The sequence below is a fragment of the Hyaena hyaena genome, unplaced genomic scaffold (genome assembly GCF_003009895.1).
Source record: "Hyaena hyaena isolate Hyena2069 unplaced genomic scaffold, ASM300989v1 scaffold_135, whole genome shotgun sequence".
Classification (NCBI taxonomy): domain Eukaryota; kingdom Metazoa; phylum Chordata; class Mammalia; order Carnivora; family Hyaenidae; genus Hyaena; species Hyaena hyaena.
In genome coordinates, this window is record NW_024080767.1 from 689,931 (window position 1) to 704,464 (window position 14,534).

General features: G+C 42.4%; 1 protein-coding gene and 1 pseudogene across 6 annotated transcripts in view; both read left to right on the forward strand.

Moving 5' to 3' along the window:
- LOC120235679 (CGRP receptor component) overlaps positions 1–11,702 on the forward strand; it is a 42,557-nt gene extending 30,855 nt beyond the window's left edge. For all 6 annotated transcript variants that reach the window (XM_039238090.1, XM_039238094.1, XM_039238093.1 and 3 more), the window contains 2 exons: positions 5,081–5,138; positions 10,076–11,702. In XM_039238090.1, coding sequence (XP_039094021.1) covers positions 5,081–5,138; positions 10,076–10,222 — 205 coding nt within the window. In that variant the 3' untranslated portion in view covers positions 10,223–11,702. The remainder of the gene's footprint in view (positions 1–5,080; positions 5,139–10,075) is intronic.
- Positions 11,703–11,784: 82 nt separating this feature from the next.
- LOC120235680 lies at positions 11,785–14,048 on the forward strand (annotated as a pseudogene).
- Positions 14,049–14,534: the final 486 nt, after the last annotated feature.

The following is a 14,534-nucleotide window of genomic DNA, read 5'->3' on the forward strand; positions in this document are numbered from 1 at the left end:
TTGTCTGCTTTCAAAGCATGGAATCCTCCCCCACATCTTCCCAGCGTTCAACAGTTTTCTCTTCTTGGCACATCTTCTGAAAGTCATTCCTGCTTTAGCTCTTTAATTATCCTCCACATTACATTGATCTCATGGCAGCTTTGTCTCTGTTTTGGGAGATACAAAGATGAATGTAATGTAAGGTATAGTAGGGATGACCCTCAGGTTTCTGGCCTGGGTGTTTGCTTCTTTACCAAAATGAGAAGTACAGACAATGGAGCTGATTTGTCGGGAAGTGTTGAGCTTGAAATGTGTCTGAGGTATTATAGGTGGAGACGTCTAGGTGGCATTTGGTTACAGAGATCTGGAGCTCAGATCACATAATGTGAAAACATGGACTTCTTGGCTAAAACCTATAGTAGGGGATGCGATTATGAGGTTTGGATGAGAAACTCATTAAGGAGTCAGAAGGTGAAAAATGGCACGAGTGAATGCTACAGAAGAAAAAACCTAGAAAGAGATAAAGAAGGTATAGTCAGGAGAATCAGGAAAGAATGGAGTTGTGGAAGCTGCAGGGGTAGATAGTTTTAAGGAGGGAGTGATCAACAGTGTCAGATACGGCAGAGACGAGGTTGGAGAACCATTCACTAGAGTTGTCAATATAGACGGCACCAGGCCCTTCAGCAACAACAGTTTTGGTGATCGGTTGGGGCAGGAGCTAAAGTGTAGTGAGTTGAAAAGTGAAGGGGAGAAAGTGGAGACCATAAAAACAGGCTTGGTGATGATGTGAGGGAAATGCTTTAACCCCCACCCCTTCACACTGGAGCCTGTAGTGAGTGTGGGTCTGTGATTTCGCTCCTGCGGTGTTCAGCTCTTTGGTTGTAGGAGCAGAGAGCTCACTTGGTTGAATTCCACTTCTGCTTCACTGAGAAAATTATCCAAAATGAACTCCTTTCCCTTCAGATCCCCTCAAATTTGCTTTTTCTTTCCACATTGCTGTGGTGTCAGTGGAACATGAGCCCCTTTGCTGAAACTTTGGACTTTGTTTTTCTGAGGGTCTTTTTCCTTTTTGCTCCTGTAATTTTGGTCTCTCCTTAGCTGGCAAATATGTTCTGGGGCCCCCCAGAACCTACCCTTCTCTGGCTGTAACTGCTCTCTTCCTTCTGTCAAGAGGTTATTTTGGTCTGGGATATGGAGCAGAACCAGACCCGTGGCCGTTGTGAACAGCAGAGGTCGGTCTCTAACAGCCGGCACATCTGTGCAGCCTCGTGGGAATCCAGCGTGGCCCTGAGGCCACCTTGAGTCCTTCTCAGGCTCTACCTGTAGTGATGCTTCATCTGCCTACTCAGAGCTCTGTTGTTTGAGCTTTGTGCGTCCAGGGGCTGCTGCAGTCCCCACCACATCAACTGCTTTTCCTGACCACACTGTGGCTCTTGGCCCTTTAGGTTCCACAGCCCCTATGGCTTATTATCTGCTTGGTCCCATCTGTCTGCCTGGTTCAACAGTGCCAGTGGAAGGAGGGTATTTTGCAGGCACCAGATTCAGAGCTGGGGCTGCTGCTGGCAGCATTCCTTCTCTACCCCAAGATGCCTTCCCATTGCTGCTCAGACTTCATGGTGGCTTGGATGGTGGTTCCAGCGTCTGGTGAGGAACCAACCCACTGGTGTGCCAGGAAAGATAGCACAGATCATCCGAACCTCATGTTTTCACTTCAGACACATGTTGGGTATCTTTTTGGTGCTCTAACTTTTGGGCACTTTTCAAATTCAATCAGAGAGCACTTAATGGTAGCAGTACCTCCCTGAAGCATTTTGATGTAGAGGAGGTAGCCATTCATAAGATAACGTAGTTAAAGCAGCCCTAAGGATCTTACATTTCTCCTGAGTTATACGGTATCATGCTGGTCTTTGTTTTTAGTAATGAAATATCAAATTAGGTTTGGAGGGAACATTCATCTTCCTAAGAATTAAAGGTGCCAAATTACTCTGATTGGTCTTTATAAGTCTTTGATTCTACTACATGTTATAAATGAAACGTGTTAGTTGTCTAGCTTTGCCTTTCCATCCTTTGCCCCACGTCCCACCGTCAAACCTAGTCTTTGATTCCCTCCTGCCCATCTCCATTGAATCAGTGTTGCAGGACAGAGAGCCAGTTGGGCTAACTTCCTTCTCTCTTGCACGTCTCCCCACTTGCCATCTTTTAACTAGTCTTTCACAAGGTTCCTCTGAAACCCCCTCTGTGCCCCAGGCACAGACTCCATGGCCTCTTCTTTTGCATCTGCCCCTTGGACCCTCCTCACAGATATGGACCAAATCTAAATTTGCTTTGGTGCCAGAAGAGCTGAGGTTCATTTCAACAAAGAATACAGTATAGTTTGTATTGTAGTGAAAACAACAGTTTGTTTAAAATCTGAGGGGCAGTAGAGAGGATGCCTTTCAAAAGCCTAATAATGTTAATGCCAAATATAGAGGAGTTTTCAGATCAAAATTTGGTTTTCATTTGTTGTCATATTGCCTGATGCTGCCACTCATGGCTCCCAAGAATGTCTAAGCTTTGGTAATGGGGTCATACTGTAAATCCCTCTCTTCCAAATTATTTGATTCTGGTGAAATCTCATTAGGATTAAAAATGTTTGGATTGTTAATCCTATGATTTCTGTTTCCTGAGATTGGGTTTTATTTTATCTTAACAATTTCAGCCCATCTAAATTTTTTTGTGTTCTGTACATGTGATATTTGTACCATTGATTATTATGGAAATTCTCAGCATGGTGTGCTTTACTTGTGGATTTTTTATACTAAAAATGTAAGATAAAAACTGTTTGAAGATTTTAATAAAGTGATGACACTGCATTAAAAAAAGTTTATCTTCACTGTTAACTCCTCAGTCCCCGTAATCCAGTTGTCACCTTGCACAGGCCATCAGTGCCCTTCTTTTGGCAAATCCAGTAGCTTGTATACAATCAGCCTACTTTCCCCGTCTTCAATATGTGACATTGTTGCTACTACCCTCTTCCTGAACTTTTCCTCTCTTGGTTTCCCTAACACCACTCTCCTCGGTTTTCTTTGTCTCCCCTCCTCCCTCCCGTCTTCTTTATCCCCCTCCTCCCCCTCCTTCCCTACCTTCTTGCACAAACCCTTGAACAGAGATGCTTTATGGTGCCCTGTCTTGAGTTGTCACTTAATCTGTAGTTAGTTGGTTTCCGGTTGTGATACCCACTCCCATGGTTTTGTATGACTCCTTGCTAGCATGTCCAGCTTGGGTCTTTTTCTTTAGTTCTAGATCACACTAAGAACTAGAACTAGACAAACAGCTGGACAGAGACCTCTTCGCTGTTCCAAAACCACACAAACTCAATTCAGGTTTCAAGTAGTACATTTTTGCCAGACAGGCTAAGAACATGACAGTGAACCCTGCCTCTTCTCTTTCCTTCACCCTGCTCTCACCCAGCTGAGGCAGTGGTCGGGTCCTGTTGACTTACTTTGGGGTGACTAGAGCATCTCACATGCCCAGCCTCTCCTTGCCAGCCCTGCTGCTGCTACCCAAGTTCATGGCCTCTTTTATTCTCACCTGGGAGCATATCACTTCTTTCCTTGGTTGCTTTCCAATGTCCACTGAGTCATATCCAACCCGTTGTAGTTGAAGCCCCGTGTCCTCTTGTCCTGGATGACTCAGCTTTGTGTCCCATAGCTTCTCAAGCCACCATTTCCTAAAACCATAATTTTTGTTCTTCTGGCCATTTACTTATGCCATTCCTGGTCTGCCTGGCCATTTCTGTCATCATTTTGCCTAGAAAACCTTTTAGGGCCCAGAGTAAAGGTTTTCTCCCTTGTGAAGTCTTCTTCGAGTATAGAATGAATGTTGAGGGATTATGAGGAGTAGAACTACAAGTGCCTTAATGATGACTGCCATTTGTGGGGAAATCGCTGTGTGACAGTCATCGTTTTGAATACTGAATACTAGAAGCAGATGGTTAAGAACACGAACTTTGATGGCAGAGCCCCAGCCCTGCCATTCACTAGCTGTGTAACCTTGGGCAAGTTATTTACCATCTCAGCATCGATGAAGTCTGAGGGTTCAATGTGCTTGCCATATGAGAAGTGAGCAATAAATGGTAGCTGCTGGCACTATAAACGGAAAGATGTTCATCCCTCCTAACCCCCTGGTGAGATATTAAGGACTATTATCGTTCCTGTTTTACAGATGGTGAGACCAAGGCATAGGGAGGCTGGGTAATATGGTGCTTCCTCAAACGCAGCCGCAGGCATGTGGCTCATTCATCTGTTTATTTCGCAGTGTCTTTAAGCTCAATAAATATTTACTGAGTTGACTTGAAAGATAATCTGGAGCTCCTGGGTCAGATTGAGAGGGAAATCTAGAAATTGTTACCTGCCAGAGGGGTGGTAATTGAAGCTGTTCTTTTTTATTTTAAGTCCTATCACCTTTGAGAGTCCACACGTTTCAACCACCTCTTAAGCCCTGAGCCAGCTGTTGCTTTGTGACAGGTGATAATTTTTACCATCAACTGTTAACTTACATTTTTTGTTAAAATTGGCTTGTATTTGTCTTCTTTCCTCAACTGAATTTTAAACTCCTTGTGGGCACAAGACTGTACCTTTTACTATGCATTAACCCCTGCCCTGTCCTAGCCCTAGTTTTTTGTTTCTAAGATAACAAGTAAAGTCTGACATTTAATATTAATCTCAAAAAGGAATTCTCAGGCATTTCTAAGTGATACCAACCAACCAAGATTATTTTAATCTTTCTTTACTTTCTATCATCTGGATTAAGAAAATGTTATTTTCTTCACATTTCCCAGATAAAATTTATTAAAACTGCGCTGCTACTATTTGTTACATTTCTTTCAGTCCACGGCTCTATGATCTTTAGGATTCAAGTACACATTTGTACCCTCCCAAGAGTCTCCGACATAGGCTCTCCTATTCCCATTCTCTGATTTTACAGTTGAAGAAACTGAGGGCCATGTTCCAAGTGCGTCTCCCATTTGTTATATGACACAGTGTTCTCTAAACAGCTTGGTCAGGACTCAAGATTCTGAGGGGAATAAGAGTTTTAATGCATCGTACTTTTCTTTTGACAGAGCTGAAAAGCTTCAGCTGCTGAACCACAGGCCTGTGACTGCTGTTGAGATCCAGCTGGTGAGTGAAGGAGGCCTGAACGTGAGAGGCTGGTTTCTGGGTCTGAGAGGGAGGAACGGTGATAAAGGCCGAGAATAGACAAGGCTGGAACTGCCAGTTCTTGAAAAGACTGCCCAAATACCCTATTTTATAAGTGAAAGGAGACCCCACCAGTGTGGTCCTAGTTAGTATGGACTTAGTCAAAGTAGAAAACTAGACGAATTTAGTTCCTTCCTTAGGGTTTGGGCCTGTGACTTGGCAGCTCTTGGTCTCCCTTGATGTCCTACCCCATCTGACCACGGCTTCCCTGTAGGAGTTATTGCCAGCCAGATGCTGCATAAAACCAGAGACTCCCCGTGACTCTGGCAGAAGTTCTCTTCCCTGACTCCCGCCCTTCGACCCCACTCTTCTGTTTCTGTTCTTGGTTCAGCACATGTGTACCTTCCCCACATGCTGTCTTTCTCTCTCAGCCTCCTGGCCCAGTCTCCCAAGCCAGAAGCCTGGAAGTCATTCTCTCCCTTTGATCCCATATGCGCTTTGTCCCCAGGTTCTGTTGTTCCTGTCTTCTGTTGTTCTCTCTTCTCTCCCTGCGGCACTGTGTTAATTTCTGTCCTTTCTCTCCGTGGCCCTTGGGGCTCTTCTCTCATCATCCCTGCCTCAGCTTGGCCCCTCCCGCCCACCTTCTACATTACTATTAAAACCACACACCCGATTCCCTGCATAAGACCATTCAGTGGAGCCTCATCACCTGTATGGTCTACATGGCAATCACAGCATCAAGCTCGAGAATTATGCAAGGCAGCCAGAGTAGAAGCCACACATGCTGTAAGGAGAATGTAAAATGAAGCCCAGTGAGAGCACGTGGTTGCTATGTTGGTGTGCAGGGGGGCAGTTGCCCTCCCCTGTAGACAGCAGAGAGCACCATTAAACTATAAATATTAAGCCGTTTAACTGCCAGTAAAACAAAACAAAACTGATTGGAGAATTAACAACATGAGAACAAAGGAGTTTGCAGACTCAGCTTTAGAAGTACTTACCTTTGTCAAATTTCCTTCAGAAAAGTGTGGAAGAAAGTAGCCAAAAATACCTATGATGTTTAGATTGCTTTTTAAAAGAACCTATTTTTAAAGGGTCATGGGGTATTTAATTTTGGACTAAAACTTTTATTGTCTTCCCAGTATTCTTTCTGTCCTTGAAAATGCACCCAAAATTAAATTAGAAAAATTCCTTCCATAAAGCGTGACTTTCTGGGGGAACTGGCCTTTAGGCTAAATAGAGATCCTTTTTTTGGTACCCTATTCTGGTGCTTTTCACTGTGTTGGAGATTCAGCTTAGAAAAGAAAAAACAAACAAATCAGCAAGAAAATAATCGTGTCTCTCTGGGTTAAAGATCCCATGTTGTGTCTCCTCCAACTTTAATCAGCAACATATGTTATTCATGGCTTAATGACAGATTGAGAAAGAAGATGAGGAAGGTTAGCGTGACCTCATCCCAGAGCCAGTAGAAAGCCCTATCATTACTTGGGACGATTAGCTGCTATTAAGAGCGCCTGCTGCATGCCATAGGCTTTGTATATGTCACCTTTAATGCCCTCACCATAGTCTTGGCTAGCGAGTGGCTAATTGAGTCTGACTCTGAAGCCTTACCGTTTCCTACAAGCCATATGTTTTTACATGGTGAGAAGAAAGGTATGTATGGCATCCCCTCAAATGTTTATTCTCTTTTACCAGGTAGGTAGGAGGTCTTGTAGTAGGTCTTGAAAAAAACTATGTTTCCCAGAGATTGGACCATTTTATAGCCAGATTTTCCTCAGCCTGGAATTTGGCTACAAAGGTTACGAAAACATTTACCAAGGCTTGTAGCAATATCTCTCCTCACAAGAGAAATGAGATAAGAAATGAGGTTTTCACACCAAATGGAAAGTGCAAAGGACTTGAGAATTTCTCTGTGTTAACCTTACAGCCACTTATTCTCCTTGCGTCTAGGAGTAATGTCAGCATCCACTATTTGTTAGTACTCAGTGTTGGAGTCTCAAGCTTCTTTTAGTTACACCTCAGCCATGGTTTGTTGTGATCCTCAGATCCACGGACCTGCTGTCTGTGAGGAAACAAGGAAGCCATCAGCTTCTGTGATTTCTGCCATGCCCTGGTGTACATTCATTTGGGACAGTTTGTGAGCTCTGTGGCCTGAAGACAGGACAGTGAACCCCATGACCTCACAGGGCACTATCCTAACAGCACTGTCATATATGTCTGTATAAGGTAGTGATTATAAAATGTCTTGGATTACATAGAGTTTTATGGCTTACGAAACACTAATATATGTTCTCTTTTGGTCCTTACTATTGCTGTTACTTTCATTTCACATTAGAGAAAATAGAAATTTACAAAGGCTAAGTGAACTTTTCTGGGTCAAAGAGCTAGAAGTATCTGTAGTTACTAGATTTTAGTTATTTTGGGTAAAGTAGAAAATTAGGCTTGGCAGCTTACAATGAGAAACTACCATTTTTGAAGTATATCAGCCCAGTTTGACAGCCCCTCAGAATTGACATGGTCTTTGCATATGATAAAAATTTAATGCTGACCCATCTGCAAATACTTTGGTTTTTGACATTTCATTTGCCTTTATATTCTGAACAATTTGAAACCTTTAGTGTTTGAGAATATTGAGATTGTGCTTTGTATTTATTTGGGCTCAGTTTCATCTGGTTGGGAAGAAAAGGTGAGGATACAGTTAATAACATTTTTACCTTAGTGATCCAAGAAGGCTTAGTAAGTTTTTGGTTTCTGCAAGTTTCTTTTTTGTGTACATGTATTTCACTTTGCTTAATGAAATTTAGGTTTTCTTCCTGTGACTAGGAATCATGGTTTGAAAACGAAAGTTCCTGACCCTCAGGGTTTGTGTGCTGATAAAAGCTTCTGCCCTTGACAAACTTGGCAACATTTGAAAGCTTATGAGCATTACTGTCCTGAACACACCTAGTTGACACCTGATCATTGTTGCATCTGCCAAACCCAGAGATAGGGCCACAAGAAGGTTTTCTAAACATGAAGGCCTCTCAGAGGTCATATAACTAAACTCTATCAAACCAGTGGATTCTAGTTTGCATCTCTGAGAGAGGAAATGATAGAAACCTCCTACTGGAGGGCATGGTGTTCCAGAAAGAGGTGGAATTAAAGTCAAAAGACTTTGCACTACTTATTGTGAGGCCCAGATCAGGGTTTCTTTATAATGCTGAGCCTCCACTTACTACTCATCTGTAAATTGTCCCGACTTTACGGACCACATGTTTGAGAAGCTCTGGTGGCAGTGATTTTGGGAAAGGCCCTGCACAGGTAGTGGTAGGAGGTTGTCCCTCTTCTGAGACTAGTCTAAATCTTACTCTTTCCCATTCTCCTGAGTCAGGAATCAGTTCATAACCAACCAAATACACTAATTTATATATTTGGAGACATTCCTTTCTCAGATGGAGGTCATCTTTTCTTAGGATTAAATAATCAAATTGGATATATCCTTTTTCTTCCTCCTTTGTATTTTGGAGGCAGTCTCTGTGAGGTTATTTCCTTGAACACATCCTAATTTTGCATATATGGTTTAAAAAATGAGATTTTGAGGATTCTTTCTTATTCAGTAGAGGTTACATTTTACAGAGCCTTTTAATCTTTAGGAAATGGTCATTTTATTTCACAGCATGATAGGAAGTAGCCCGTTGGTTCACTCAGGATCTTCTCCGCCCTAGAATACCCAGGATTATTCTCTGGTTATATAAGCATTATAGAAACAAAACAATGTTTTGCCAGGAGTTTGTAGTACCATCTTGGACACATCACCTGGCTTTATTAGCTTCTGTACTGTTGTCTGTAAAGACTGAAATCCTTTTCAGGATTGTAAGCCCTGCCTGTCATCTTGCTTTACTTAAATCTGCTAGGATTTCTTTTTGAATTATTCTTGGTCTTAGTTGCCAAATTTCAGAGATTGCTCTGGGGAAATGCCACAGAACAGAATCCTGGACACCTTTAGCTGTGATTGACAGCTAGTGTCACTAAGTGAACGTGGCTAAGACTGCCTATATATTGCTCTTAAAAACTTTCTTGACTATGTTTGTATTCATTAATAGATTGAGAATTAGAGGTGAGGCTAATAAAACTGGCTCAGAATTGTGGACCATCTGTGTGTAGATTTCCAGGACACGTCAAACCGGGCTTTCATTGGACCTTTAGTGGAGCAGCGGGAGATTGTTTCCCAGCCATCACTCATTAGACTCTTGCTCCACTTTCCCAGGAGATGACCAGGGCCACGTGGTGTGTGTTTGATTAATTGTAGGTGTTAGTGTTGGACAGGCCCAGCTTGGGGTTCTCATTCTTCCCTTTGCCAGATTATTGTGAGGGTTAAAAGAAATAACAGTTATGAAGTGCTATGTGCAGCGCCAGGCACATGAGCTCCCTAAAGAGCTGTTAGTGGCAGTGGGAGTGGGGATGAGAAAAAAATAGATAAACCTTTTGGCACACAGTGGGCAGTCATCAAATGAGTTGTTGATACAATTCATAAGTCACAGCTGTGCTTATTGTGAAATACAAAACTATATAAATTTATGTGCCATATCACTCCCCAGGGGTGAGTTTTCTTTGCACATACAACATATTTGTGTATGTGTATGGATGGGTAGAGAACTGTTAAGAGTTTTCTGTTTCTTTGAAGAAAAATGCTAACCTGCAACTTGATTTTTGCATTGACCCACTTTGAGCCATTGTATAGGAATTGGATCTGGCTTCTCCCTCCTGTTGGAGCCAGGGTGGAGAGAACCTAGAGACCTGAGGGGGCTCAGGAGCCAGGCCTAGAGCTGTGTGTGCCAGAGGCCAGCAGACTAGGAACAACATGGGCGGAGGAGGGCAGGGGTGGACCCTGCCTGTGCGGCTCCTCCATAAATAACCCCTGGATGTTTTCTTTTCTTCTGCAGATAGTAGAAGAGAGTGAAGAACGGCTCACAGAGGAGCAGATCGAAGCCCTCCTCCACACGGTCACAAGCATTCTGCCTGCGGGGCCAGAAGCTGAACAGAAGAAAAATACAGATGATGTGACAATGGACGAAGAGGACCCAGCATAGGGGAGCACAGCTGGACCATCCGCCTCATGAAGCTGAAAGGCCCAGCAGCCCTTTCCCAGACATTCAGAGGGTTGTTCATTTGATGGTACCCTCTATCCCCACAGCCTGATTTCATGATTAGTTGGGATAAATCACAAAAATAAGCTAAGAAGAAGTACTTGTGCTTCTGGGAAATGAAACATGGCAAAGACAGGCTGAGGTGGTCAGGCCAGAGAGCTAAAGAGAGGAGGACAGAGTCAAAGAGGACAATGACTGTGTAACCCTCTGTGGTCAAAATATTTCTTCTGTGGCCTTTGCCACAGTTGTGGGAAGGCCCTCTACACAGCTGGTAAAGTACTTGTGTTGCCTTTGATGGGCTGTGTCCTAATTAGTTTCATCTGCTTCCCTAGGAGCTTCCCAAGCGGGGGCTCTGAGCACTGTTGGGATGAAAGCAGAGTTAGGAGAATCCTGTTAGATGACTAGGAACTCCCAGAGCAGCAGATAGTTGCTTTTGGTTAAAATGAGCCACTGATCTTGGCTCACCTTAGGGGAATCTTTTCCTGAGAACGTCAGAGATAAGAGAAGAACAGCCTTGCTAACCCTTCATCGGGTCTGAAGACACGTATCCTTTGCTGGCAGTGGTGGTGTTTACCAGCTCGCTGTTCAGTCTTAAATGTTTGGGTACCAGCCCATTCCAGTTGAAAAGCGGCACTCCAGACCGAATGACTGTGCAACAGAAGAGCAATGTTGGGTGCCTTTCTCATGACCTTCAGCTTCCTGCCCTGAGACAGGAGCCCTGAGTAGACGCCGTGTGTCGAGTCCAGGTGAGCTTCATTTGCATGATGGGCAAATTGTTTGCATCTTTTGAAAGGGGACAGTTATAGAGTTCTTCATGGATAGAATATGGAGAACTGGAGGTTGATGAATAAGAATTTGAATTTGTTGGCTGTTGCAAGGTTGCATCTGTTTTTTAATTTAAAATATTAGGATAATTACCATGTGAAGAGCTTGTTGATACTGAGGCTTTGGAGAGTTCAGTAGCTCCAGATGTGTGGTTGCCCTAGTCCTGGGAATATTGCTGAAAATTAATTTCCTGCATTCGCTGTGCTCCCGACTTGGGGAAGAAAATGCCCACAGACACTAATTTTCCAAATTGGTACTCATTTCGTTATAAGATCACATATTTTCAGCGCTGCTGTTGGATGACTCCCCACCCCGTTGAAACTCCCAGGTTATCTCAGCCTCCCTACCATCCCTGCCAGTTGCACCCCTGTCATTCCTAACCTCTGAGGATCACCTGAGATGTGTTTACAGGCAAAACTGGAATTCACAGGGCTTTTATTTTTAAATCTCTCTTCTGTATTGGAAATTTTGCCAGGAATTGTTGATTTTTCTTGTCAAGGCATCACACGGGTAACTGTCACTGTTTCATTTTAACTGTGAGTGTGTTTGATGTATTTTCTTAATGGATTAATTTAATTAATAAATTGTTTCCAAGTGACTGGCAATTTTTGTTATTTTTATAAATTTCTGAAGAGTTTGTTTTGCCATGGGTAGAAACAAAGAAAGTGAAATCTGACTTGAAAGCCAAAATGTGATTTTTTCATTAAAAAAATCTATTTAGGTCTATATTTTAGATTGCAGCAAAATTATACATTTCTGGATTTGAGGCCTGAATTTAACCTCAGTTTATGATAAAGCCTGGCAAGCTCTGATGGGATAACCTTTATAGGAAACATACTCTGTATAATAGTCCTGTCACATTAACAACATTTAAGAAATAAGATAATATACGGCGTGAGCCAAGATGGTGGCTCCTGTGGATCTGGAATTGAAGAAGGCCTTCACAGAGTTTCAAGCCAAAGTTGTTGACACTCAGCAGAAGGTGAAGCTTGCAGATGTACGGATTGAACAGCTAAACAGAACACAAAAGCATGCACATCTTACAGATAGAGAGATTATGACTTTGATAGATGACACTAACATGTATGAAGGTGTTGGAGGAATGTTTATTCTACAGTCCAACGAGGTAATTCACAGTCAACTGTTAGAGAAACAGAAAATAGCAGGAGAAAAAAATTAAAGAATTGGAACAGAAAAAAATCCTACCTGGAGTGGAGTGTGAAGGAACCAGAGGACACCATCCAGAGATGCTGATGGCAGGAAGGGCACAGTAGGAAACTTCTAGTGGAGACTTCCTGCCTTCTTCCATTCCTGGCAGGGTCAGAGGGGCCCGTGTAGGGAAACATCCTCTCTTCTGTCCTGATGGACTTTTTATTTGAATGATCTGTAGCCCTATGTTTTCTACTTCTCCCTGATCCCCTTTCCTGGCTCTGTCTGCCACCCCTGCCCAGGACAGTCTTCTCCCCTGGGCGTGAGTCACCATCTCCCAGGAGAGGGGAGATGGGAGCCAGGACAGAGGGGAGCTCTGCCCAAACCTACTACTAGTTACACTGGTTAGACCAATAAAAGGCATCTGACCGTTTCCCTCCCACCCCCGTGCCCCCCCAAAAAGATAATTTACATAAGCTAATTTACATAATTAACCAGGATCACATCTGGGAATGAGAGCTGGAGAGTCTGGGAATTTTACTTTGCCTTTGATATCCTTCTGTGTGGTTTTAGTTTTTGACCATGTGACTGTTTGATTCTTTAAAACAAAGAAAGTATGTCCATTTGTTTGTTGTCTTTGGCCTCTGTGGAAGTTTCTTAATGTGTACTCGATAGTTGAATTATGTCCCAAACAGAGACTGAAACTCAGCCCTGTCACCCTTGAGTTATCTTCAAGAAGATACTACTAAGCTTTTGAAAAATTGACTCCCAGTTAGAGATTTACCCAAATATTTCTCTTGCCCCCTTATGCTTGTTACGGTATGATGCACTGCCCCCTCAGAGGACTTCCCATTTATTCAGGGCCTGTTCGTAAAGTAAGGGGTACCATTTCCCTAAGTAATCATTGTGTAACTATACCATTTCTCAAGAGCTTATAGCCTAGTGAGAGGTGAGTAAATTCATGCTCCAGAGTATTCTTTGCTAAATCATTTTCTCCCTTGAAACCCAATTTAACACCCACTTGTATAAATGGATCATTTCTCAGTAAACTATAAAACACATCACATACTCTGAAAAGAATCATCAGTCTTATTTAATTATACAGTGAATAAAGGGGACAAAAGGAAGTAAAACTGCCTAGAGATGTTTTATATATATATATTTTTTTTAACTCAGGGGTTTTGAGTATATCACAAGATTATACAACCATCACTCCTGCCTAATTCCAGAATCTTTCATCATCCCCAAAAGAAGCCCCATACCCATTAGCAGTCAGTCTTCATTCACATTTTCCCATAGCCCCTGACAACCACTAATTAATTTCTACTATGTATTTGTCTATTCTGGTCATTCCATATATATTAAATCTGACTTCTTTCATTTAGCATATTTTCAAGGTTCAGATATGTGATACCATTCCTTTTTATGGTGGAATAATGGTTCATCGAATGGATGTACCACTTTTTATCCATTCATCAGTTGGCAGACGTTTGGATTGTTTCTAGCCTGGCTGTTATAAATATGCTGTTATGAACGTTCATGTGCAAAATTTTTGTGACTTCTGTTCCCCTTTCTCTTACATATACCTTAAAGTGGGATTGTTAAGTCATGTGATAACTGTTTAACTGTTTGATGAACTGCCACACTGTTTTCCAGAACACCTGCACCACACTGTGTTTCTACCAGTGGTGCATGATGGAATCCAGTCTCTCTTTTGTTATTGTCCTTCTTATTTGGTTATAACCATCCTAGTGGTTGTGAAGTGCTATCTCATTTTGGTTTTGATCTGTAATTCCCTAATGGCTATTAAAGTTGAGTATCTTTTCATGTCCTTACTTGCGAATTTTTATATGTTCTCTGAAGAAATGCCTATTGAAAGCCTTTGCACTTAAAAAAAAACCATTTTTTTCAAGGTGTTTTAGATTTACAGAGAAATGGAGCAGAAAGTACAAAGAATTCCCATAGAGGCTCTTGCCCTCCCCACACAGCTTCCCCTGTTGTCTTGCATTAGTATGGTATGTTCATTACAATTGATGAGCCAACGTTGATCTACTTTTACTACATAAAGTCCATAGTTTACAGAAGGGTTCATTCTTCATGTTGTACAATAGTGCAGTAGTGCACACAAAAACTGGGTTTTGACAAGTACATAATTCTGTTGTTCTGCTATCATCAGAATATTTTCAGTGCCCTGAAAACACTTTGTGCCCCACCTGTTCATCTCCTCACTTTCCCCCAGGTCCTGTACAATCACTGGTATTTTTACTGTCCCCCATAGTTT